The sequence below is a fragment of the Aspergillus luchuensis genome, chromosome 5 (assembly GCF_016861625.1).
Source record: "Aspergillus luchuensis IFO 4308 DNA, chromosome 5, nearly complete sequence".
Classification (NCBI taxonomy): domain Eukaryota; kingdom Fungi; phylum Ascomycota; class Eurotiomycetes; order Eurotiales; family Aspergillaceae; genus Aspergillus; species Aspergillus luchuensis.
The window spans coordinates 4,361,615-4,388,187 of NC_054853.1; the positions used below are offsets into that span (position 1 = coordinate 4,361,615).

General features: G+C 49.5%; 6 protein-coding genes across 6 annotated transcripts; 3 read left to right on the top strand and 3 right to left on the bottom strand.

Moving 5' to 3' along the window:
• Nucleotides 1-5,636: 5,636 nt before the first annotated feature.
• Nucleotides 5,637-7,481, bottom strand: AKAW2_51432A (putative NRPS-like protein biosynthetic cluster; the record flags this gene model as incomplete). Its single annotated transcript, XM_041691361.1, has 3 exons — nt 5,637-6,015; nt 6,086-7,203; nt 7,269-7,481. The coding sequence occupies 3 exons, from the start codon at nt 7,479-7,481 to the stop codon at nt 5,637-5,639; spliced, it is 1,710 nt and encodes a 569-aa protein (XP_041544853.1).
• Nucleotides 7,482-7,768: 287 nt separating this feature from the next.
• Nucleotides 7,769-15,231, bottom strand: AKAW2_51433A (type I iterative PKS; the record flags this gene model as incomplete). Its single annotated transcript, XM_041691362.1, has 2 exons — nt 7,769-8,717; nt 8,771-15,231. 2 exons carry the CDS (start codon nt 15,229-15,231, stop codon nt 7,769-7,771), a joined length of 7,410 nt encoding a protein of 2,469 aa, XP_041544854.1.
• A 746-nt stretch (nt 15,232-15,977) lies between these two features.
• Nucleotides 15,978-16,670, top strand: AKAW2_51434S (class I SAM-dependent methyltransferase; the record flags this gene model as incomplete). The annotated part of the gene is made up of 1 exon (XM_041691363.1): nt 15,978-16,670. The coding sequence occupies one exon, from the start codon at nt 15,978-15,980 to the stop codon at nt 16,668-16,670; it is 693 nt and encodes a 230-aa protein (XP_041544855.1).
• A 661-nt stretch (nt 16,671-17,331) lies between these two features.
• On the top strand, nt 17,332-18,115 carry AKAW2_51435S (thioesterase domain-containing protein; the record flags this gene model as incomplete). The annotated part of the gene is made up of 2 exons (XM_041691364.1): nt 17,332-17,587; nt 17,658-18,115. 2 exons carry the CDS (start codon nt 17,332-17,334, stop codon nt 18,113-18,115), a joined length of 714 nt encoding a protein of 237 aa, XP_041544856.1.
• Nucleotides 18,116-18,741: 626 nt separating this feature from the next.
• On the top strand, nt 18,742-20,974 carry AKAW2_51436S (aromatic amino acid ammonia-lyase; the record flags this gene model as incomplete). Its single annotated transcript, XM_041691365.1, has 3 exons — nt 18,742-18,881; nt 18,943-19,049; nt 19,110-20,974. 3 exons carry the CDS (start codon nt 18,742-18,744, stop codon nt 20,972-20,974), a joined length of 2,112 nt encoding a protein of 703 aa, XP_041544857.1.
• Nucleotides 20,975-21,498: 524 nt separating this feature from the next.
• Nucleotides 21,499-24,558, bottom strand: AKAW2_51437A (putative NRPS-like protein biosynthetic cluster; the record flags this gene model as incomplete). Its single annotated transcript, XM_041691366.1, has 1 exon — nt 21,499-24,558. One exon carries the CDS (start codon nt 24,556-24,558, stop codon nt 21,499-21,501), a length of 3,060 nt encoding a protein of 1,019 aa, XP_041544858.1.
• Nucleotides 24,559-26,573: the final 2,015 nt, after the last annotated feature.

The window sequence follows — 26,573 nt, forward strand, 5'->3', positions numbered from 1 at the left end:
GCTAGAAACATTGTCTGATATGGAGCATATGCTTCCGACAAAGGAGGCATATGGTTTATATTCACGACTTTGAAAGCACAGTCAATATATCATTCAATACATGCCGCAAATGCAAGCTTCACCAGAGCTAATAGGCAATGGGCAACATTCCATGTAAGCCCTCATCATTCCCAGTCAACTTCCGTAGCATAAATACCCATTATCTCCCCCATTCAGACCTTCTTCTCCATCTCCATCTTCATACTTTCGCCGTTTCCACCCACATACTCTTTCCCAATCTCCAAGAAAGAACATTGCAGCAATGATCATACGAAAGCCCTCAGAGACAAACGCATATCGCATGCTTAGAGCATGCCTACATACCAGTATTACTCTATCCGAAGAATGGAGAAGGTGATATAGCCACTATACAGTGCCAAGCAAAATGCCTGGGACATTGACCACGCTTCCAATCTTGCAATTGAAAGAGGACAAAAGCCGTCTAGACAAATTAAGGCATAAGATGATGAGATGCTCATTTTGGTTCTGACCAGCTCCGAAATCGAGGAATCGAAGAAATGCTAGAGGCCTCAATAGAAAGGGCTAGTAGTGATTGGCTATTACTACAAAACTCTGCATCGAGAAACTTATAATGGCTTCTCGAATTCATAAACTATTAATGGCTCCATCCATGGCTTGCTTGCTGGACCTAGAAGTGGTTGCTACAGCAAAACACGTGGGTATAGTGAGCCACTTCTGGTTCACAGTCAATATATACACACTGATAGTATCGAATCCTCTACGGTACCATGTTACGCAAAGCAGTGGATGCTATTCACGGCCGGGTTCGAGATTATTTGAACACTTGGGAACACATGCGGGACAAGAAAAGATACTATCGACTCATGTGGGCTTTCTCCAACAAACGTTACCACTCCCATTTCTTGTTCTGGAAAACTACCAATTGAATAATACTTAATAATCATTGGGAGAAGGAGTGTATTTGTCAAAGTCAGGGGACATTTTCACCTCCACAGAGACTCAAGATACTGGCAGAATTCTGACTGCTTGGTGCAACTGCGAAAAATTGGCTGCCTGGAATGGAAGCCAGATATATATCCTGAAAGCTGACAGAATCACGTGACAGTTGGAAGAGGATAGGGCAAGTATACAGGTCGATAGAGGCAAGAAAGCTACAAGCAGTCTGTCTATGGCTTTGAAGGAGAACCCAATGATGGAGATACAGTATACAAGCCTAGCGACAGCTGCGTACGACAACGAACATAAGAGGAAGTGGTATCTCCTACCCCTTACCTAACCTCGCACGATTGAGATACCACGTTAGAAAACTAATGTACGAATCTGGGGAATATTGAGGGTCCAAAGCTCCTATTCAGTCTCATTGTCGTGACCGTCACTATTACTACTCCTCGAACATCTCAACGAGCCTTCGAATCTCAATTATATAGGCGAGCAGGATATCATTGATATTGGGTGTATGCACTGACAGCTCTACTGAGAACCTGGGAGTCTCTACTCTTCAACAACTGGATCTTGACAAGAATACCAGATAAATCTCTGGTAATTTCTCTATACCTATCGGTGGAACCACGGCCAAGGAATACAGATCATATCGACACGCAGACAATTATAAGCCCTAGCCATGAGCTTCCGGGTCGTGGCACTCGACGAGTGCCAAAACAGCAGATAAGAGATGGGCAAAAATGTGACCCATCACAGGATTGGAGGAGACAGTCAACCTTTGGCAGCCGCTATCTGAAACAGCTATCATGCTCTCAGGTGTCTCGTTGGTGTATCCAAAATAAGCTTAATTCACCTTGAGAAAGCCCTACATCAGATTGTGGGGTATTCCTCCACTCGTGTGTTTGCCGTGGCTATGTGGAGAGGCCAATCTGCAGAGAAACAGGAAATGAGAAATTGATGTTCGCAAAATGGTGAGTCTGACAAGGCAAATATATCGGAATAGAAACCAAAGAGACATTATGACGAGAACTGAATCCAGACGAGACAATGCTAAGAGAACTGGAACCCGATGAGGCCATGGAACGAAAATGGAATATAGGCACGGTAACCATAGAATGGAAATCCTTACTCTCGAGATTCATTGATTTGATCACTTACGCGGGCTAATTACACGGTGTTAGCTGCACCAGGCGTGATCAGCACCACGATCAAGTGCCTCTTATGTTCTCACACTAGTTACTCATTTGATATAGCATCCAATTGGATGCCAACTACCAGTGTATCCAGCATTCTCACTCAAGAAAAATTGTAAGCAGAATGGACACATGATGTGGTGGATGCAATTCTGACCTTACATTACCCAACTGTGGATCGGAATGCGATCTAACAGACCCAAGAAATGCTTCGCTATACCCTGATTTCTACTATAATGAGGACCTAAAACAAACACAATCTCAGCGAGCGCCTCCGTGAACCTCGCTTGATGCAAGTATCGTGATTTATTCTGGGAATTGCTATTGCAGTCATTGGTGACTCGTCACTTCATATAGCAGACTGCCAGATCAAAAACTGATACTGTCGAGAACCAGCGACTATTTTGCACGCGATCTATCATCAACCATTACACTCTTCACTGTGAGAGACGTTCAAAATGTCGCTTCGTGGCTGTCTTGCAAAGCCGTAAGCCCAAGCCCCAGCCCCAGCCCACGTCGTGTCTACCGGCCTGATCAGTGGCATAGACTGCTCTTGATGGCACAAACCACGCGGGAATTGTGGCAGCTTGTCCTAACCTCCGCTGGACTAAGGTTGCTGAAACTGGGTACGGTCAGGCTTATTTCAAGAGTACTAATATCGTGCCTTCAGTCGTTGGGGATGACTAGGAAATGTCATTGTCGATATGGAAACTCAAACCACAGTGGGCGGTACTATGAGAAGATAAAGGAAAATTGGCTCCTTATAGCGAGCGTTGAAAACACGACGAAGAGGAACCGGCTCCTATTTCGGAGCACAGACAACAACACATTATCATCCCGATAAGCTCTTGACCGTTCAAGTGACTGTCCCATACTATTCCTGACATTGAGAAAGAAAAGCTCTTCTGAGCATATATCAAAATGAAGGAAATTATTTCTTATTCATGCAGCGTTGTCTAAGGGTGGAAAGCTAAGGCAAATATCCCCCCGAATACCAACATCCCTGGCAAAGCGGCGTTTCCACTCGAAATGGAGAATGGGATACTACCTCTTCCAGTATGAATCCTGGAGAATCTGGTCATCTTCTTATGGTAGCTTCCGAGATAAATCTTTCTTGGCCTATGAGTTTGAAAATTCGCCTGAAAAATTAGCACATAAACTACTAGTGACAAGGCTCGAAATGGACGATCGTGCAATTCAGAAATCACCTGCAATTACTTCGTCATGCTCTTCCAGCTTCATACAATATTGGTAACCGCCTATTGTCAGACTTTAGGCAAGGAATCAACATGCAAAACGCTCAGCATGTGTGCATCCAGGGAGAGAAAAACTCGAATTGATAATTAACTTTTGTGGAGGAAGAGGGACACTCAATGGACTCACAGACTACATATGCTGAAGATGATGACGCCGAAAACGAGTCAAGCGGTTTGGTGATCCTCGAAGCTCATATGTATTCGAGGATTTTTGGACTAGCTCAAGTCGTGGCTTATATAGATAAGTCTAAGGAAAAAAAAGTACGTTCCACGGAATCATTTTCACACTACCCTCATGGCGGACACAAGATCGCTTTTAGGCTTCTGGGCCCGCTGATTTATCAATAACCCTATCTTTCCGCTTTCTCGGACTGTCTGTAAGGCTGTCTGGACCGCATGGAAATATCTTTGGCCTACCTTATGAAGTCGATGGGGAATACTATGGACGAGCTCAATGGTGATATCCATGAGGAGGGATATTACACAATGTTGGACTCGTTAGCATGCTTAGGATATAATATTAATATATCAAAAAATCAGATGTCACATATAAAGTGTATTTACCGATGAAATATCAGCTAAAAATCAGAATGGAGAATATGCGACCGTGACAGGTGTGTCACCATGGGTCCTTGTTCTAGGGAGCAATAATAAATGACCTACGTTCCTTCTCTCCTCCAAAGCCAAAATTAATTTAGCTATTAGATACAAGAGTAATATATGCGCTTCCCTATTCAAACCTACATAGCAGCACTTCCTTCAATTATCTAAAGTTCAACTGAGTCCATCCCCAATATCTCCATATCCTGTGGGTCAGTTTTAGATAGAAATCATGGCATATGATTGGACACATCACGTGGTGATCTACATTTTAGAGCCGTCGTCCTGCAACACCGTGCATTAGCGTGCTTTTTAGAGCCATCAACCTGCAATACTGTGCATTAGTGCCTTGTTTAGAGCCATCCAGTCGGCCCATGCATTAGTGGCATGTTTTAGAGCCATTGTCCTGCAACACTGTGCATTAGCGCTTCATTTAGAGCGACTGTCCTGCAACTGTGTGCATTAGTGTCTGGTTTAGAGCAATCGCATTGCAACACCGTGCATGACGTTCAGTTCTAGAACCATTCTATATGCGGTCCTGTGTATGAGTGCAGCTTTTAGAGCCATCAACCTGCAACACCGTGCATTAGCTCTATATTTAGAGCGACTGCTTTGCAACACCGTGCATTAGTCTCATATTTTAGAGCCATCAACCTGCAACACCGTGCATTAGCGCATTCTCCAACATGGTCTGTGCTGAGGCTGACATGCATGTTTGTGCTACCCTATACAAGGTGTAATTGGCTACTAGACCTGTGTTGCTATGTTCATGCACAGTCCTGCATAAATATTGCTTCTTGAGTAACCACAATATGGCCTGTGCAGTGTCATGTACGGAAGTCTGTAGATGTGATTGGTCTGTCTGGTCAAGCCACCTGCACGGGCGTGCATGATTACTATGGCGTTGTTCTGCTGTAGTCGGTGCTCTGTGCGTAGCTAGGGATCCATTTCCTTGCTCTTTGCACTTTGCAGTTATGCTTCTGAGATGAAAGATATGTACTATATAATTTTAGCTTAAGTATTGTTTAGTACATACGACCATAGGGTGTGGAAAACAGGGCTTCCCGTCCGCTCAGCCGTACTTAAGCCACACGCCGGGAGGTTAGTAGTTGGGTGGGTGACCACCAGCGAATCCCTTCTGTTGTGTGTATTTTGCTTTTTATTCTTCTTTCTTCTTCTTACATAAAGAACGAAGACAATCAAGCTTCTTATGTCATTGCGGAATTATGTGCGCCTTTGTTGTGGGAGGGGTGGTGGTGGGGCAAATAACAACGCTGTACCCTGGAACACTATGATGTAGGGTAAGCCGTGATGTCAAGTAGTATAATCATTATTTGCATCGATCCTCTCATGTCTTTGCTTCCTGATTTTGTATAGATCCTCACGGCATGAATATACACATATACGTAGAGTGTATTCTGCTAGTGATCTTATCTCTGTTAATCAAACTGATAAAACACAATGAGTTGCATCATCCACTGACGAGCTACTTGGAGATAGTATATACCCGAAATCCATATAGATAACATCATCACAACATGAAACAAACCAAAGCAACTTAACCAGATAGTAGAACCAAAAGCGTCACCATCGCAGATTAACCAGACTCATTCAATCAATAGCACTAAACCACTACAGACGCCCTCCCCTTGACTCCCCCAACATCCTTCGTCTTAAATCTCGCCAACAGCCCTGCCAACGCATCTCGTCTCTCATTCATACTGGCCAACTTCCCTCTCTGAATCTTTCCACTGACAGTCCGCGGGATTCTCTCAACGAAGAACACGCCCCCATCCAACGCCTTATACGCCGCCAACCGCTGACGTGCAAAATCATACACCTCATCGGAACTAACTCTAGCACCGGGGGCTCTTGCTCGGACGACATATGCGCGGGGAGCCTCCGAACTCCCATCCGATAGACAGGTGCCGATGACTGCGACGTCCGCAATGAGCGGGTGCTGGAGCAGTACGGCTTCGATTTCAGCGGGGCAAACTTGGTATCTATTTCCACGATGTATGCGTTAGTCAATGGTGTAGAATGAACATAGGGCACGGAAGAAAACAAACGTACCCCCGCACTTTAATCAGCTCCTTTGTCCTGCCCACGATGAAATACTCCCCATTCTTGACATACGCCACATCGCCCGTATCAAACCACCCTTCAGCGTCAACCATGGACTCATTACGTCCCAAGTATCCCGTGAACAGACCAGGCCCTCTCACATACAGCTGTCCCGGGACTTCATCATCCTTGACCACTTCAGCACCAGACACAAGTCTTGCCTCACACCCCGCAGTGATAGGTCCAATACTTCCCAAGTCACCCTGTCCTGGTCTGCCATTGGCAGGGTAGCGTTGTTGGAAGACAACTCCACACTCTGTCATACCCCAGACTTGTCCGGCACAGGCATCCGGATGCAACAAGTCCTGGAAGGCAGACATTGAGGCACGATCGATAGGTGCTCCAGCAACGCCAATGTATCGGAGGGAGGAGAGGCGGGTTTTGACATCCTGAGTGGCAGGTGCTTGGTTGAGCATGTGCACCATGGCAGGGACGAGGTAGGTTTCGGTGATTTGATATCGGTGGACAGTGGACAGGAAGAGAGGGAATTGGAAGTCACGCAGGAGGTAGAGAGGTTCCCCGTAGCGAATGGGGAAGAGGTGCGTCCAGAGGGAGCTGAAGAGGTGGAAGATAGGGAGGGAGATGAGACGTGTCACAGGGTAAGGAGAGGAATGAGAGATGGAGGCGTGCTGGGCTATCAGGGAACCGTGGGAGAGCACGGCAGCTTTGGGAAGGCCGGTGGTGCCGCTGGTGGAGTAGAGGGCTGCTGGGGTGGAGGCTGCGGTTGCTGCGTCGGGGATGGGGAGGGGAGGGGAGGTGCCGTACGACAGAAGGGCGAGGAGGGTGGTTTTGTCTGTAGTCTGAGGGGGAGGTACGGATGGGTCGTGCACGAAATGGATGGTCTTAGTGATGGTGGCATCATCAAGAAGGATGATATGATCGTCAGGCAGTTTGTGCTTGTTAGCAATGGTACACACTGTTGAGAGTCCCTCTGGCTCGGTGATGATCCATTTAGGATGGGTAAGGGAGACGGTGTGATTAAGCTCTTGCAGTTGACTATGTGGATTGGAGCCCATGTAGACGCCACCTGCGCCTATGATAGCAAGGAAAAGGGCTGTGTAGAGAACCTAATATAAACAAGGAAAGAAGATGTGAGACAAGAGACTTGCACAGTAGACTAAAATTGACGTACGTTGTTCCCCGTATGGAGTAAGACGCAGTCGCCACGACCAAGACCATGGGCCTTTAGCCCGGCAATCAGACTGTGCGCCAAGAATCTAAACTGGGTGGCGTTGAGAGACCGAGAGGGCTCCTGGGGATCGATGAACAAGGGCTTGCAAAGATCATACTCCACCTGGGCGTCCAGGGAGAAAGTGACCACGTCATGAGAATGGGTGGACTTCATCGTGGGTACAGTGAACTGGAAGCAGGGATTTTGGGCAAGAGCAGAAGAGCAAACTCAAAGAAGTAGGTCGGGGGAAACCAAAGCTCTTATAGCCTTGTCGTCAGCAGAACCACCGGAGCCTACGGAGTCTACGGAGAAACTCATCGGAACAGGGTGCCTTCTACAAATCAGAATCATAGACAGGCTCCGGAAAATCCAGCATGTGAACCTGAAAGGGTTCCCGAATCCCAAAGCTGGATTGGCTAAGGTTCGCTAACAGCTAGCTAAGCCACATCTCTTATATCTAATTATGCCCGCACCTGCGGCAGGAGCGCTGGGTCCAGCAGTTCAGCTGCATCGCGCGCTATGGTATCGATGGACAGCCCTCCCAGCAGCTTTAGTACCGGCACATCTACCCCCAGCTCTTTGGTAAACCAGACTCGTAGATCGACTGCAATGAGCGAGTCCACACCGACATCGGACAGTAGGGTCGAACCAGGTAAATCTGAATCCAGAGGCAATTGTAGCTTGCGCCGAACCTTCTCGGAAAATCCTGTGGCAATGATATCGGCCGCTTCGGTCAAGCTCGCTGCCGACTGCAGCTGGGTTTTAGTGGGAATATGATCCTGATTGCTTCCCAGGGTCTCCGACTGCCGGAAGTGGTGGACGTAGGGCCATAGAACGGGGTTCTTGTACCATATCACGTCGGGATATACCTCGGGGTCAGCCATAGGAATACCAGCTATGATGACCGGATCACGGCCAGAGTCGGGACGGCCGGCCAGGATAGCTTCTGAGAACTGCTCCAATAGGTCACGCTCGGATATGACCGATTTCCCGATAATTCTGACAAGATTCTCTCTCATCTGCGATCCCATGCGGGCTACATACCCGACGCCGTGCACTTCACCTGGATGGACAACGCTGCCAACTTGACCGCGGAGTCGTCGCTGAAGAACAAGCTCCTCCACAAATACCGAACTGGCGGCATAGATCGATTGGTTAAAATTACCTATGATACCGGCAATAGAGCCCATCAGGATGAAGAAATCTAAGTCGTCCTCTTGATAGAGCTCATCCAGTATTTTGCTCCCATCGACTTTGGGTTTCAAAACAGTGGTCACATCATCTAGGGTCGCTTTCGCAAAAGCGCCATCTTGAAGGACCATCGCAGCATTTACAATTCCACCAATTGGGGGAAGGTCTGCTTGAATGTGATTGTGTACGCGCAGGACCGAGGTACGATCCGTAACGTCCCTGGACCCATCAATGAGACTGTGTGCGATCGATCTTGGAGATATACAACTTACATGGTCATGACAATGACTCGAGCACCAAGGGCCGACATCTCCTCGAGCCATCGAGGATCAACGCTTGGGGATCGACTGGTAAGAACCAAGCATCGAGCGCCGCGGGTGATCATCCATTGGCAAACTGATCGTCCAAGATCACCGGTCATTCCGACTAACAGATATGTCTTGTAGGCATTCAAGTTTACAAGAGAACTAGCCGGTAGGGGATATGTCAAAACTGGCCCCGAATGCAGCCAGTTGACAATGATGGAGGGATCACTGCTGAGTGAGTATGACTGGATGTCACCGGGAGTAATCGTGGCAACAGTATTTTGCGAGCCTCCTTGCTGTTCTGCAAACAGACAGGACGTTGCCAATATATCTGCACAGGAATCACCTTTACCCTCTAGGTTTGAGACCGAAGAGTTGCCGTAGAACGTATGTAAGCCGTAGGTCGCTACTGCGGGAGGCAGTAAAGACTTGATTCGAGCGAGGGTGCTGTCTGTTTGGAGTCTGAAACTGGTAAAAACCGAGACCCCATCAGGCAACAGGCGCGATATCGCTCGCGATGAGCTACGTGGTGGTATGATAATCGTGGTTGGGCTTCTTCGGCTGACCTCAGTGCTTTTAATAAAGCGTACTTTGATCCCTTTCGTGGAAGCCATGACGGCCACTGCTTGTTGAAGAGAGGTGGCAGCTTCATCAACAAGAAGAACAGTATTGGCTGGTGTTGTGTTTACCAGGTGACGGGCAACCATGGCCGTAGCTACTTCGTGCAAGAATGCTGCGTCATGTTCCTCAGAGAGCCAGCTGGGAGCCGTTAAGCACCAGGATGCTGGTGTAGAAACGACCGAGCCATGATTGACAGACAGCGCTATAACACGCTTGCGAGTCTTCTGCTCTCGCCCCAAGACAATGTGTAGAAAGCCAGCAGACTGGACATGGATAGCGGAAAGAGTGGCATAATGAACCTGAATAAAAAGAATATCCTTGCTCTGCTGATTTGAATTCTGGTCTGCCAGGGCTCGCTGTGGCAATGAGACGAGGGTAAGGCTCGCCTTCTCAGGAATAACGTTGACAGGAACCGAATGGGGCTCGACATGGTCCATACTAGAAAACCCACGATTACTGAAGAGTCGTCGATTCATCGTACGGCTGGGCAGCACCCGAGGGATCATCATTATCCCGTTTTCTAGCCGGAGTTCCCATTCCGGATTCTCCGTGCAGTCTGCAAGGCTATAATCGCTGTAGACATCCGTGTGAACAAGTCGCATGAGTGTAGTGGCTAGGATACTAGTGTCAATAGAATCCAGGTCACTGATGGTGAGGTGCTGGAGTAGAGCGTGTGAATTTTCGCTCGATAAAGTGCGTAGAAGGCCTTTAGTCATGGCCTGATACGGCTGCTCGCCAGGATTTCCAGTCGCAGTCCAGAGAATCTTCCTTGCAGTCCCGAACAGTGCCTGCAGACCGTGGAGACGTTCTGCGGTAACCCCTTGGAGGCAGGGACTATCCATGTCGGACAAAACCAAAACGACCGCCTTTGATGCATCGGGCGGAGGGATGAAGGCTTCAAGAGTAACCGCATGGCTGATTCGAGCAAAAAAAGGGGCCACAAGATCCCGGACCTGTGTGACTAAACGTTCTGTATGGGCACAGGAACCTCCGACTAAGATGAGATCCGAGTACTGTCCCGTGGCGGGCACCGACAATGGATACTGCAACTTCGAAATGTGGCCGTCAACGGCCTGAGCGCTAAAGATCGCAAGCGCTGTCTGAGCCATTACATCTGGAGGTGATACAGTTTCGAGCCCACCGAAGCCTGCATTTTGCAGCACTTGATCCCAGGTGTCACTGGAGACCATGGGCCCCCAGGGGCGACCGTCATGTTCTCCTAACCACCATCCCTCAAACGCGCCAAAAACGGCCGACACGGCAACATCTTCGGTGTTGGTTATCTCAAGCACAGCGACTCGTCCACCGGGTTTTAGTAACCGACGAACATGGGTCATGGTATTAGTTAAGGAACGGGTAGCGTGCAGTACGTTGCTCGCAATGACCAAATCATACGCATGCTCGGCAAAGCCCTGTTCTGTCGGATCCCGCTCTAGATCTAACACCTGGTATATGAACCGATCATTATGTGTCTCAAAAGCGCCTTGGGCTTCTTCGAAAAAGGCCGCTGAGATGTCGGTGAAGGTGTATGAATGATAGTCCCGTCCAATTCGGGCGAGCACTTCTCGTGTCGCTGAGCCTGTTCCAGCCCCAACCTCAAGAATTTTCATGCGAGGGTATCGGAAGGCCAATTGACTTACGACATCCGCAAGACTGCAAGTCATCATCCGAACCGCGTAATCCTGATAGAATCGAGTCAGAAGATCATCGCGGCGTAGCTCTTCCATTATGTTGGCTTGGCCACGCAGCCACCCTATGAGTTTTGGACCTGTAACTTCTAAGACCGCCAGGTGGTATTTGATGGCTTGTCTCTGACTTGCTGAGATGGAAGGAGTGTAATCACCCTTGAGCCATTCGGCAGGATAGTGGGGATGGGTACCAGCCTGCACCCTGGATAACATCATATCCATCCAGGCTACATAACGGCCTCGGAGCCAATCCAGCCGTTGCCGATCCTCAGCTGTTAGCTGATGTTGCGTGTCCCTCAGGTAAAGCAGAGCTAGGCGATTCATCTCGTCGTAGCAGCCTGGGAGACTAGGGGGCCTGGAAAGCGTCGCGTTGGGCAGCAAAGGACCCCACTTCCGTTCTGCAAATGTCGTGATTTCGTCCAAACTGGGCTGGGCGAGGGGAGCGATTTCAACACCCTCTATTTGGACTAGTCCATGACCCTCATTATCGAACAGATCGATATCACCGCGTATTCCTGAGCTATCGGTCCAGGACACCGTGGCCGCTACTTCGTACGGGCCACGGAGAGTTTGCCCGCTGCTGACTCGGTAGAAAGAAGGGTTAAATATTGTGCTCGCGATTCTAGTGGGGAGATATAGCCTGGATAATTGGCCGTCGTTAGGATCCCCCATCGCCGCCATTATGGCCTGGAGGCCAGTGTCCAACGTGGCAGGATGAATTAGAAGCGCTGACCCAGCATCGAAGACTGGTATCTTGGCATTCGCAAGGTCCTTTCGACGCCAAATGTTTTGAAGGGTGCGAAATATACCCGAGTAGCCATACCCCAGGCCATCTAATTGCTGGTAGAACTCATCTGAATCCACAGGGCGCAATCCTGGGGGTGTCGGACCCAATGACGGCAAGAGTGTTGCATCTGGCTCGCCAAACGTCATCTCTAGGCGACCGGATGCACAACAATGGAAGACATCATCATTGAGGCTCGATTGGCAGGTGAACACACCGGTTACTTTGTGGCCATTGTTATCCGTTCGATAGAAGGTAAACAGCGTCTCAACGCCAGAGGAGTTATCAGGTACGGTGATCGCGCGATCAATGACAAGCTCACGTATCTCAACAACTTGGAGCAGCCGCTCGTCTGCAACAATGCGGGCCGCCTCTAGAGCCATGACAAGATACCCTGTAGCGGGAAACACAACTTGGGATTGCACTTGGTGCCCGTCCATCCATTCTAAGTCCTGCACCCGCAAGAAGTTACGCCAGCGCCACTCTGCGTCGCCAGTTTCAGGGGTAAGGGCGCCAAGGAGGGGGTGGATGGGATGTCGACGATTGATGCGCGTGCTCGATAGACGTGGAACGGCCCAGTACCTTTGGCTATGGTCCCATGGATATGTGGGAAGATCGACAAGATAGTTCAACTTCATAGACGGCGAAAAGAGCCGGGTGTACGATGATACATCCAGAGTTTCGGTTCCTAGGTTCGCCCAGAACGAGCCCACCGCGAGTGCCAAGGCTTCGATACCACCAAACTTGCGATTAGCCATTCCAAAGTAAGGAACATCGGCTTCGTCAGGCTTTATGGACGACAGCGTTTGCTTGGTGGGTCCCTGAAGAGCAGCATGGGGTCCCACCTCTACAATGGCATCCATCTCGGGGAGATCTCTTATAGCAGCTGACAATGCCTGAGAGAAGAGCACAGGGCGAAGCATATTATCACTCCAGTATTGGATGTCAAGGTTATCCATGACTTGGTCCTCGAAAACACTGGAAAACCACTTGGTGCCAGAGAAGCCTTGGCGTGCCTGGATCTGGCATTGCTTCATGGATTGGACATATGGATCAGCACAAGGGATCATATGGCTAGAGTGATAGGCTGTATCCACACGCAAACGCCGTGCTGAATAGCCGAGGCTCTCTATGACCCATTCCAACTCAGTGATCAGGTCACTGTCGCCTGAGAAAGTGACACTGGTAGGAGAATTGAAGGCAGCCACGGTAATAGTGCCTGATTGGGCCGCGTCACTACACATGGCCTCTGCCTGATCCCAAGGTGCACTAACTGCTAGCATAGCACCAGACTTTCCCTGAGAGCCAGCATGTTGTGCTGCCACTCCTCGTAAATAGGCGATTCGAATAGCGTCTCTTAGGGTCAGCCGACGTGCCGCATATGCTGCACCGATCTCACCGGATGAGTGCCCGACAACTGCCGCGAATTCTATCCCAAGTGACCACAGAATGTTGACCTGGATAATTTGCAGCGCTGTACGCACTGGTAGCGAAACTGCCGCTGAGTTGAGCCGAGAGGTTGTATCAGGAGCAGACAGTTCATCTAGAAGACTAAAAGTAGGTTTGTACTCTACCGGAAGAGTATCCAGGGCCTGCTGTAGCTCCTTCATCCAAACTTGAGCTTGCGAGCATTGAGAGATAACATCTAGGCCCATTTGTGGCCATTGTGCGCCTTGACCCGTAAAAACACCTAATATCTTCTTTGGCCCAGGAGTGAGTCGTCGTGTAATGGTTGAGGAAGTATCAGCAGAGCGCCGCTGCACCTCACTGTTTAGGACCTCCCGAAGCCTCTCATTGGTGCCTGCAGTAAGAAATAGGCGATGACTCAAGGTCGATCGCTTCTTGAGGAGAGAAGCGGCTAGCTCCAGTAAGTTCACTCTAGGATGCTCCTCCAAATACCTGACGTAATCTCGTAGGACCGCGGTGAGCGAGGCTTCAGATGCAGCTGAAAACACGAATGGGAGTATTTCCGGTGTTACAAGCTCGCAACCTGATGATAATGATGATGATGAAGCCCCGCTAAAGCTCTCCAGAATAACGTGCGCGTTGGCACCCCCGAACCCGAATGAGTTGACCGAAACCCGTCGTGGAGACCCGGATGGAAGATCTGGCCAGGGAAGTGCTTGGGTTGGGACTTGAAGATGAGTGGTGTATGGAGCCACTAGGGGGCTGAGTTCGTTGAAGAGTAGGTTAGGCGGTATAACACCATGTTGGATTGCGAGTGATGCTTTGAGAACCCCTGCAATTCCTGCTGTGCCTTCCGCATGGCCTGCAACGCTTTTAATGGAGCCCACATATATAACGTCGTCAGGCGGGGAGCCATCGTCAAAGAAAGCAGAGGTAATCCCAAATGCTTCTTGTGGATCACCCGCGAGTGTTCCTGTCCCATGGGCTTCGAAAAATTGGCAGCGGTCTTCCCGGCGAAGGGGGTTGAGACCAGCGCGCGCATATGTTGAGCGAATGAGATCCCGCTGCGCTTCACCATTCGGCAGGGTTAGTGCCTCAGTACGTCCGTCAGAGTTCACACCAGTAGAGCGGATGACACATTCAATTGGGTCACCGTCAGCAACTGCATCCTGCAGGCGCTTCAGCACGAGCGCGGCCACCCCTTCGCCTCGAGCATAGCCATCCGCATGGGCATCCCACATACGACAGCGCCCTGTAGGTGACAGCATTTGCATCTGGGACTCCCCAATAAATGGATCTGGGGAAAGAATCAGGTTGCTGCCCACGACAACTGCGAGTGTACAGTCACCATTGTGTAAAGCCTCTGCCGCCAGGTGCAGTGCTACTAAGCTGGAGGAGCATGCCGTGTCAAGAACAAATGAGGGCCCATGCCAATCGAAAAAGTATGAGATCCGATTGGCAAGAATCGAGGGTGTTGTACCTGTGACTGAGAAAGGGCGCAGCAGATTTAGATCTGCATTAAGAAGGGCTTGATAATCATTGCTCATGGAGCCACAATAAACTCCCGTGGATGAGCCCTGCAGATGTTGCAGTGGCAGCCCGGCCCTTTCGAGAGATTCGTATACTACTTCCATGAGCAGTCGCTGCTGAGGGTCCATTGATGCGGCCTCCGCAGGGGAGACCTTGAAGAAGGGAGCATCAAACGTTCGGATATCCTCTTGGAGAAAGTAGGCCTCGGGAGCAACCAGCATGCCAGGCCGGGCCTTGCCAGCTTGGTAGTAGGCGTCCGCGTTGAATCGGTCAGTAGGAGGCTTGGAGGCGACATCGCGCGGATTTTCCAGTAGTTCCCAGAGTCGAGAGGGCGAGGTGGCCGACCCAGGGAATCGGCAGCCTGTGCCGATGATAGCGATTGGCTCTGTTCGTGTCATCGGGAGTAACTGAAAAGTCGCTGTTCGAAAAAACAAGGGAGATATCCAAGAGAGTAATGGATGTCTTTAGGGATCTCAGAAGGGACTCGAAGCCTTTGGTGGGCTTGGGGTATATAAGGGCATAAGCTGGGGTGATGGTTTGCATGGTGAGAAGGTGACCCATGATCGAACGTGGTGACAAATATATTGCAATGCAAAAATACAACCCAGCAGTAGGTTTTGCATAGGATCATCTCTTCACCACGTATTTTGCCGTCTTCGCTTTGCTTTTTGTTTGGCTCGCCAGCGGGGTCTGATACCGACCCCTCATAAAACCCCACCCGGGGGCTATCTAATTGGAATCCCGAAGGAGTTCGCAATAACTTCTCGGTATATTGTCAGGATTACCCGGCGAAGACGCCACCGCATGCAGCTAGATGTCTGTGAATGCAGTGTGATTATGAGTGACGATGGTGTCAATCGATATGTGCTAAGGAGCGGGGACGGATGGGGTGTTGTTTGACGAACCCACAAAACCATGTGGAAGACGAACTATCATCGGCAGGATCGAGTGATCGACGGAGGGTCAAGCTTAGGCCACGTCAGCAGGGTAATCAAGCGTCTTCTCGGTTCTTCTTCTGTTTGTCGCCGACTTCGTATAAGATAGGAGCTGCTGCTCTGGTCATTGTACCTAATCAATAGTCTTCAATTGAACGACCGCCTACTGAACAATATACCGGACGAGCAAGCCGCTTCGAAAATCCAAGATGCCGGGCTGGGAATCCTACTCAGGCCTTACGCTCATCCCCTACGATTTTTATGTTCACTGGTTCAATGACAATTATGTGTGGCGATGCCCTTTGCCAGTTCTTAGTGCCTTCTTTGCAGCGAATACGGGACCTCGTCATATGGATATTGGTGTTGGTACTGGGCTCTTCCCTGCACATTATCGCGACCAGATGCGGCAGAGACACCAAGAGTGGCCTCAGAAATTGGCCTTGGTTGATATGAACCCTTCCTGCCTGCAAAAGGCTGCCGCGCGCATCGACTGTCCGAGCAAGACCGAATGTGTGCGGGCTAGTGTTCTGGAGCCATTCACCATCCCGGCTGGGCAAGGGACTCTCGGCGCATCACCCAAGTTTGACTCCATATCTTTGATGTACATGCTTCATTGTTTGCCACCACCAACAGATCGCAAAGCAGCTGTGTTTGCGCACCTGAAGCACCACTTGACTCCGGAAGGGACTCTGTTTGGTGTCACTATCTTGGGCTATGGTACACAGCACAATCTGCTCGGGCGGCTGACCATGCGCTTCCTCAACTGGAGGGGAGATTTTGGAAATGCAGATGATAGGCCGGAGGTATTCGTCAAGGCCCTGGAAGAGGAGTTCGAGGAGGTCGAGACTCATATTGTGGGAGTGGTGCTGCTGTTCCGGGCTCGCAAGCCGCGGTTAGCCTGAGCCACTTGTTAGATGTGTGACCCTGAAACGTCCAATGTAGTCTACTTCGAGGACGGTGATGTCATGGAGTCGAGCGAGCTGTGCCTACTCTCACAAATTGAATCTCCTTCAGAGGCCAAGACGTATGTCTGGTGCCTTAGTAATGCTGGACTATTTGTTTTCCTTGTCATATCCTACGGTCCCGATGCATTCCGGACTTGTGCGTTATTAGCAAATGAGTGTTAAAATAGTCCGAAGAATTCAGTGACTCCAGCATTGTGATATCATCTTTCAAAACAAACATGAGTAGAAAGTAAATGACCAGATCGTGTATACAGGATTCCAATGGCACAGGGAAAGAACGAAAGCCGGGGTTTCCAACCTTGGAAGACGCCTGAACTGTGAGGAGATGGACTAATCGGCTTGAGGAAGCGGGGCGCCGACCTTTCCTCAGCTTGCCGATCCTTCGGCCTCGTTTCTTTTGCAAGATCGTGACTTGAACTCGACAAATACCGGATGCAATGGATAAACCGGTTACGGAGTTATTAATCCCGACGCCGATGCTGACACGCAGGGCTAGTACATGCATAGATGTCCTCAATATGAGGGGGTGATAAGAAGGCCAGGCTTTGCTACCGTATTACTGCCACAATTCAGCAGAATACCTAGGTAATCGATCAACATGGAAGAGAACCCGTGCCAGATCCAGTCTGGACTGGGAACGAACGAACCATCCACTCCATTGATTCTTTTCCACGATGCAGGCGGCACTGTGTTTCCTTATTTCTGCCTGGGAAAGCTGCACCGGCCGCTTTACGGCATTGGAAACACTCATTTCGATCACGGAGGCAATTGGGACCATGGCATTCGTCAAATGGGAGTCGTCTATTCACACTTACTTCGGTCGGTCATCGGGTTCGGAGAAGTTATTCTGGGAGGTATGGTGAAATGTTAGCGCTAACGCGGAATCTCTGGTACTAACAATGAATTGCTTTTTTTTGCACAAAGGATGGTCTCTCGGCGGCTGTGTTGCTTTAGAAGTTGCAGCTCGACTAATGAAACTTCCCCAGTACACGGTGCAGGGTGTCATCATGATCGACAGTGTCTTCCCAACTGCCAAGGTCACAGACCAGTATCCCCGCACGATCGCTGATGTCGCTGCCAGCTTCCATCTACCGGCCCGAATGTCCGATGCCCGGCGGGTACAAGCGCAGCAATGCATTCTGTACGCTCACCAGATGCAGCGTGACTGGCGACCGCCACAATTTTCGTCAGGTCTCCCTCCCGCAATACTCATACGCGCAGCCGATCCGGTACATCTTGACCCCGAAGCGGAGCCCCACTACATCGATCTCATCCGGGACTGGACGTACCTGGGATGGGAGGAGTACGATACGAGCTTCATCAAAGCTTGCTTGGAAATCCCAGGCAACCATTTTACCATATTTGATGATCAACATGTCTGACTTCCTTTGGCATTTGTCATGACCTTGCTGATGATGCTGCAGTGTCACCAAACAACGGCCAAAATCGGGGAAGCTTGCGCAATGTTGACCCGACCGCAGCAGCCAAATCCCGAATGATCGACAGTGCATCAATCTAGATGCAGTGATCCATCGAGAGCATAAGCACATCGAAGTCGAGTACCTGCGTATTGCATCTTAATAGGTCATCTCCTGGGAACGAGGCGTATCTGTTCAATTGGATGTTGTTGGAATTCTGGCTCTGTAGATAGCAATGCTGGCAACGGAGCTGAACCGGGCCGGCCTGAGAAAATGAGCCGGTTTGATTGCTTATCCCGAGACACGCTCCTGCGTAATGATAGTCTATTGATGCACCAATCCATTTGAATATTTTCACAGCCAATTGCATCCCTCCTCAGCTGGTGGCAACTGCACAAGTGATGCAGTAACTTATTTGTAACTGCCGAGGCTTCCTCACCGAAGCGAGCACCTCGTGAGCGCCGTCACTTCCAGATAAGGACCGCGGGGAATTGCAGAAGAAATATAATCTATAGATTTATTAGGGTGGAAGCCCGAGCCACAGTGGAGATTGAAGATCCAGAGTCGTCAAACACATCAGTATACCCACCATGCTTGATAAACACATACCTGATGGTCACTTAGAGACAACAAGTGCCCACTGGAGAGATCTGAATCAAGTTATTCAAAATGGAGAACTCAGTATCGACGGCTATAGCCTTAGTCTTGCCGATGTTGTCGCGGTAGCAAAGTTAGCCAACATCCCACTCAATAACATCTACTCACACGAATGAGCCTAACATCTGAGATAGATACGGCTGCCAGCCTCGACTTACCGAGAAGCCTGAGACGATCGATGCTATTAACGGGAGTGTGATAGCACTAGCCGAATGCCTTCGAGATGGGCATCATATCTACGGTGAGTCGAGCCTTCGAATCGAATTTTAGATGGTATTAGAATTGACCAACGATCTATCAGGTGTCAATACTGGATTCGGGGGAAGTGCTGACTCTCGGACGAACCAGACGACCACTTTGCAGAGCTCTCTCCTTCAGCTACTCCAAAGCGGCATTCTTACCACATCTGATACTACCAATGAAGGCCTACAACCCAAATCACAAGAGCAAAGCTCCCACTCCATGCCTTCCGAATGGGTCAAGGCGACTATGCTTGTAAGGAGCAATTCAGTTGCCCGGGGCCATTCGGCCGTGTCACTGCCCGCAATTAGTGCAATCTTGCGGTTGATTCGTGAGGATGTCATCCCTGTGATTCCTCTTCGGGGAACCATTTCCGCATCAGGGGATCTCATGCCCCTCGCATACGTTGTCGGAGCGATTGAAGGGAGTCCCGGGATCTATGTGCGAGTCAAAGATGGGTCGGAGCATCATGTTGTCACGGCTCAGAAGGCACTGCAGACAATTGGTGCTAAGGGTGTCACGCTGGGACCCAAAGAGGGCCTTGGTTTGGTTAACGGCACAGCCGCTTCGGGTGCTCTTGCCGGCTTAGTGCTCTATGAGGCGCATCAGCTGGCCGTACTTGCGCAGGCAGTTACTGCTCTTACAGTTGAGGCCATACAAGGGAGCACAGAAAGTTTTCATCCTTTTATCGCTCGAGTGCGTCCGCATGAAGGCCAGATTGAAGCCGCGGAAAACATTTTGTCCCTGCTGAAAGGCTCTCTACTTGCCAGGGGAAGTAGTACCACGCAAACTAGGACGGGGCTTGTCCAAGATCGTTATTCTCTTCGAACAGCCAGTCAATGGATTGGACCCCAATTGGAGGATCTCCTTCTCGCAGATCGGCAAGTTCAGGTTGAACTCAATTCAACGTCGGATAACCCGCTTATTGATACGGGCTCGAAGACCTTCTACACGGGAGGTAACTTCCAAGCAACCTCGATTACTTCAGCAATGGAGAAGACCCGACTTGCGTTGCAAATGTTCGGGAAAATGTTGTTTGTTCAGTGCAACGAGATGATCGACCCCAATCTGAACAATGGTCTGCCCACCAATCTAGTCGCTGACGACCCCAGCCTTTCCTTCACTATGAAGGGGGTAGATATTAACATGGCGGCCTACATGTCTGAGTTAGCGTATCTCGCCAATCCAGTTAGCTCCCACGTTCAGACCGCAGAGATGCAGAACCAAGCGCTCAACTCACTGGCATTTGTTTCAGCACGATATACCATGAAGGCGGTTGATATTGTGTCAATGATGGGCGCGTGTGCACTATACGTCGCTTGCCAAGCCCTCGACCTACGTGTCCTGCAACTCCGCTTTTTTGAGAGGCTTCAGGGTGCTGCTAGAGATATCGCAAACGAAGCTTTTGGGAAGGTGCTTGAGCCACATGAAATAGACAAGGTAGCGGATCATCTTTCCGAAGCGTTCCAGAATTCTTGGCCATCGACTTCACGTCTCGACCTAACCGATCGCTGCAAGCGGGTGGGCGAGATGTTCGTCCCCGTGCTATTTTGGGCTCTTTTGGAGATTGTCCCAATGAGTCGGCAGAATTCCGATCTATTTACAGCGATTTATGCATGCAAGATGATGAGTGTCCTCAAGCTTGAAGCTGTTTATCGAGAGGTGTTTGCCGAATTTTGCACTTTGCAACCAACAGCCGACTTCCTCGGAATAGGGACAAAGGAGATCTATACGGCCATTCGGCATGACCTTCAAATCCCCTTCCACCAGGGGTTCGTTGAACACCCCTCGGTGAGCCAGAATGATTTGCCAGAGACGATCAATGGTAGAGCCAAGAAGACTGTTGGGGGGTGGATATCAGTTGTATATGAAGCTTTGCGAAACGGTACGCTGAGTGGCACAATTCTAAATTCATTTCAGCAATAGAAACCGGACAATATTGGCATAACGGAAGCGGGTATAGCCCTTTCAACAAGGTCAAGGGATGACACCAGCCTCTGATCCTCCTCGAGGGTTACCGGCATCCTGGGCACTTGATACAGCAAGACTCATGGATCATATTCGTCGCTGAAAAAGCCTTAGATAGCCAATACAGGTACTTGAGAGAATCATAATTGCTGTAGTGATTATATTGATATTCGAATTCAAAGATGTGTAGTTGTCAAAAGTCAAGACTCCATTAAGCGGGAATTGATGGAGATGGTCATGTGGTCAAACGCGTACCACGTGCTTTTTGGGCGTTTTCTTAAGAACCGCTACCGGGTTTCTGATTTGCCCATATCCCACAGTCACCGCTTAAGATGAAGAAGACTGCTCTGATTGCGATTGAGTATATAATGCAAAGATAATCCAGGATGTAGACATTTGACTTCAACGAATCCTTCCCAATGTATTCACAGTACTATCATTCAAACCTGTTCCCCTCATCTAGACGACCCTTACAATGACGGTCAAGAGGTGAAAACTTCGCGTTTTTCCCAATTTTCGATGAACTGCTTCAGCAAAGTTGCGTCAAGAGCAACATACTTAATGTCCGGTCGGTCTTGCAAGGCGCGTGTCGTGTTCGTCGGATCATACACAGGAGTATTCTTGCTTGTCTGCAGCCGGCTTAAACCCTCATGAACAGGCTCGTCAAGCAGGGGCATCATGGATTCCAATGCATTTCCTGGAGAGTCACGTATCCTCTCCACCCACTCCCTATAGTCGACCATCTTCACGGGGTATCCGATATCGCGCAGCATGGTATACTTCTGATCGTGACCGATCGACAGAGACCTATCTGGTGGCACAATATGATACGAGCGACCGAGGTTGTCCCGACTGGATGCAATATGCAGAACAGCCTCCGCAACATAGTCGACTGTCACATAATCCAAAAACTGGTCGGGAAGATGGGGATAGCAACCGCACTGAATGCTGCCCATAATCAACCGGGAGAAATAGTCTTTCTCGTTGGCAAGGGCGCTTTTACTGTGGCCGATGATGAACCCGGGTCTGTATATTGCAGTTGGCAGACCGCCAGCACGTGCTCGGCGAACGATCTGTTCGGCGACGAATTGGCTCGCCGCGTATCCGGTATCATAAGGGAGGGCATTGAGGTGTGGATCCAGCGACTCATCCTCGTACACGCGGTCCACCTTGTTGATATATCCAGTCACAGTCCAGACGTCAATCGACGAGACGTAATGAAGAGATTTGCGACGACCTAGCATTGCGGCCCGAATAACGTTCCGTGTACCTAGAACATTAGGCACATGGTGCGCCTCGTAAGGCTGGCACCAGTTGACCCGTGCACCAACGTGAAAGACAACGCTTGCCCAATTTATGAGCCATCTGAATTGTTTCTCCCCGAGCCCGAGAGTCGAATCTCCCATGTCGCCGTGCAGGACCATGATCTTCTGGGTTGTTTCCCGTCGATCATCCCAGAGATTGTACTTCTCCAGCGTTTGCTTGACTCGAGTGCTGGCATCGTCGGAATTCTTGCCGCGGGCAAGGCAAGCGACCTTCTGTACCGATGGCATGGCTAGGAGCCCATGAAGTATATGTGCACCAAGGAATCCCGTAGCACCGGTGAGGAACACGCGACCTTCGCCATTGGAATGCCAATCAGGGGGAAGGAGGTCAGACCCTAGGTCTTTGGAATCCTCCACGCAACGCTCTAGGCTGAATTGCGCGCTATTGCTATCCGAGCTGTTCATGGATTTTGCAAGTTGTGCCACCGTGGGATTTTGATGGAGTTGAGCCAGAGTGATGCTCTCTTTATAGTCCCGTTTAATCATACCGACGAGGCGAGCTGCTTGAAGAGAGGTCAGTCCTCGGGCGAACATGTCGTCATTCATACTGATCTCCGATTTGGGGAGAAATCCCTGGAGTGTCGATAAAAGCCATTGAGTTATGTCATCATTTCCTTCACGATTATTCGTTCTTGTGGTCTTGGTTATATTGTTCTTGCGATGTCCTCCCTCCTTTCGGTGGTGTGGCTGCTCTGTTTCATTGTGTGGTTGAAGCGCCTTCTTATCAACCTTTCCAGTATGGGATAAAGGGAGCCTGCGCTCCATGTATATCGTGCTTGGCACCATATATTGGGGTAAACTCTCTTCTACCCAATGAATCAACTCGTCAGAAGTGACTTGACTATCCCAGTTGGATGGAACCACATAAGCTTCAATATACCCCGAGCTGCTTTCTTCAGGTATATATTTGACAACGCACGCGTGAACCTTTGGATGTTTCTCAACACAGCTTGAAATATCCCCTAGCTCCACCCGGTACCCCGAAATCTTGACTTGGTCATCAGCGCGGCCGATAAACTCAAGGACCCCACTCTTGTCTCTCCACTGAGCAAGGTCGCCGGTTCTGTAGACTCGGATAGGTTTATCTGACGAGTCACCCAACAGAGTTGCAGAAAGAGAGATAAAATGTTTCTCATTTTCTTCATTCCGGTTAAGGTATCCTGGCGATAACTGAGGCCCCGCAATGCAGATTTCTCCAGTGTGCCCCGCCTCGGTGATGGGAATGAGGTCCTCATCAAGGAGGTAGACCGTTGTATCCCCAACAGGCCGTCCTATGCTCACGTGCGAGCGTCGCATTTCCTCTGGATCTAATCGGCCCACCGTTGCAAACATAGTCGCTTCTGCAGGGCCGTAGCCATTCCATAAATTCTCCGGAGGTGCGGCCTCAAGTACCTTACGCAGGGCACTGGAACTGACCGCCTCGCCCCCGACCACGACGTGGCGTAGTCCACGGAAAGTAGATGGCGCAGTTAACGCGACAACGTGGAATAGAGCTGTGGGCACAATCATAGTGGAAATCTTGTGCTCACGCACGAAGTCCTGCAGACATGGTGGATCAGCACGCACAAGATCGGGTACTCGAACGATAGTCGCGCCGGCGAGAAGGGTCAGCCACATCTCGCAGACAGACAAATCAAATCCAGGTGTGATGAGGGTCGTCATCCGGTCTGAGGGAAGCAGCGGCCCGAAGGGGAAGTTATCGAGAGCGTGAAGAATACTGCTGCTGAGGACCTGGATTGGCTTAGGTCTGCCGGTGGAACCCGAGGTGAATATGATATGGCTGCGATGTGACTCGGGACTATTCATGCGAACAGTAATCTCAGTCTTCGTGTCCAGGTCGACTTTAGCTTCGAGAACCGACTCGATGAGAGTGGGACTCAACTTCTGAACTTGATTGACGTTGTCCTTATCGGTAATGATATACTTAGTGTTCAAGTCTTCCAGGATGGACTTGAGGCGATCTTCAGGCGCAGCTGGGTCGACGGGAACACAACTTCCTCCTGCGCGAAGAACTGCAACCTGGGCCATAACCTGGTGTAGTCCAGTGTTGGCCAAAATGCACACCGGTGTGTCAGGCTCAAAAGACTGTTGGTATAGTAGATCAGCAACCATGTCGGCCCGGGCGATCAGTTCCCGGTAGCTGACGACGCGGTCACTATCCACAACTGCCACAGCATCGGGGGCCGTGTTAGCCTTTCGTACCAGGATTGCTTCCATTGGTATACGTGAAGACTTCTAAGTTGCGGGTAAATGGGGCGAAAAGTTCTGATAACTATCCGCGATAGAGAAATACCGATATTAGATGAACAGACGGAGAGGGGATTGCTTTATACCCTACCAGACCAATTACCAATTACTGCCGAACATTTGAATTTCGAATAATCTTGAAAACCAGCATACAACGCCCGTCTTATCAGGATATTAATCATATAGACTTGTTTTTACTAATAATAATCGAGACCAGCTCCAACACAAACTTGCAAACAAGAGGCAATGCTCTATAATCATTATTATGCAATAACCCTTGCCTTCTCCATGGACGAGCCTACAACGTGGCCCAGTGGTACTTTAGGGAATAACTAAGTTCTGTTCGCAGATTTTGGCTTGTAAATGAGGTGGAGATGTGACACAACACAGTGTGCTATGATCATGAAGGTCTGATATTCCTAGGCTTCTGTTTCGGTACATAGTACTTCAAACTTTAACAGAATCCCTGTTGAGTCCCTAAAGCTTATCTGCAGAAACTTACTTATTCAGTAGATTGAAAAGTGAAATTCATACCTCAACGAGTTGCTATGGACTATGGTCATGATTATATAATGAGATCGAAATTTCACATAGACAGATCTTTGTTCAAGGGTTGCTGATCTTCTTTAAAATACACGCTTTTATTCGCAGGTCCTTATGCCGACGAGAGATGATTTGCATTGCATCTATTTGACTTTGTGAATTCCGGGGAAAGGCTTCGGGTGGCAATAACATGTACTACATCATTCACCATGTTCACTATTTGTCTCTCCAGCGCTTGGGCCCTCGTAGGGACACTGAGATAATTTCGTGGGAAGTGAAGGCATAGCAAATTACTTTGGGGAGTATGACAGGATTCTTGACTTCATAACTGCTGTGGGCCGCTGAACTCTGCCAACCCACTCATGTTGCAAGATTCGTCTATCTGTCTCCAGTTTTTGGAAAGCCTCACTCATATCATCACTCTGACCTAAAAGCGATATTATCTCTGACATATGCGGAAATACTGCTCCAATGGATACCACTGATGATCTTTGGCACTCCGTTAGAGTGAATTGAGGGAAGATTCTGCGTCGTTCTCTTTCCTCGATACTTGTAGACACCAACTTTATTGTCTGCAAAACTTTGGCGCAATTGCGAAATGAACGTCAAAGTTATCAGTGGGCCTCTAAATCCTGCCAGGCCGGTTGGTTAACGCAAAATCATTCCATTTGCTCTTAGATGCTGAATAAATTCACATCCCTACTCTGCAAGGATGCGATAGTGGCCGTGACATAATCGCCATAACCGGTCAATAGAGGCCACTAGGGATCGGCCACAGTATGGAAAAGAGCTAGTCTCCTTAGTTCCAATAGTACTAACTACACGAGTATCTGCGAGTCGCTCATACTATCCAATATCAGCAGAGGTTGGAAATGTATACCGTTCAACTATGGATGGAAACCCTATATCGCGGAGGCAAGTCTACCTATATCCTTGCTATGTGCTCCGATCCAACGGGGTATATACGGCCCGATACAGCATCTGTTGCTATATCCAAGTGAACTACTACTTAATCTAGTTAGTAACAGTCTCCCATGGGAATCTTTCTTCCGTACAACTAGCTGAAATCGACGAATATCCCAAGCTCCCACGAATGAGGCAGGCCGCCACCTGGGTTGACGTTTCCTTTCCGCAAACGAATGATCTACATTGCTTTTTCCCACCCACGACTACAAGTCTTCAACAGATGGTCTATGAGTTCACGATGATGTCGAGCGAAAGAAACCCAGTACGCTGTCAAGCAGACGTGGCCGGAGGATCTAGTTTCTCGCAATGTTATGCAGTCGGACCCCATTAATTACTTTGGTTATCCGATACAAGCATGATACTGCACTTCAGGTTACTTTATGGTTGGGGTGAACGGGAATATATCTTATAGTCACCTTTCCTGGGAGCTGCAGCCACATCGGCCATGGTTTCACAGGATGCCGGACGCAGGCCTG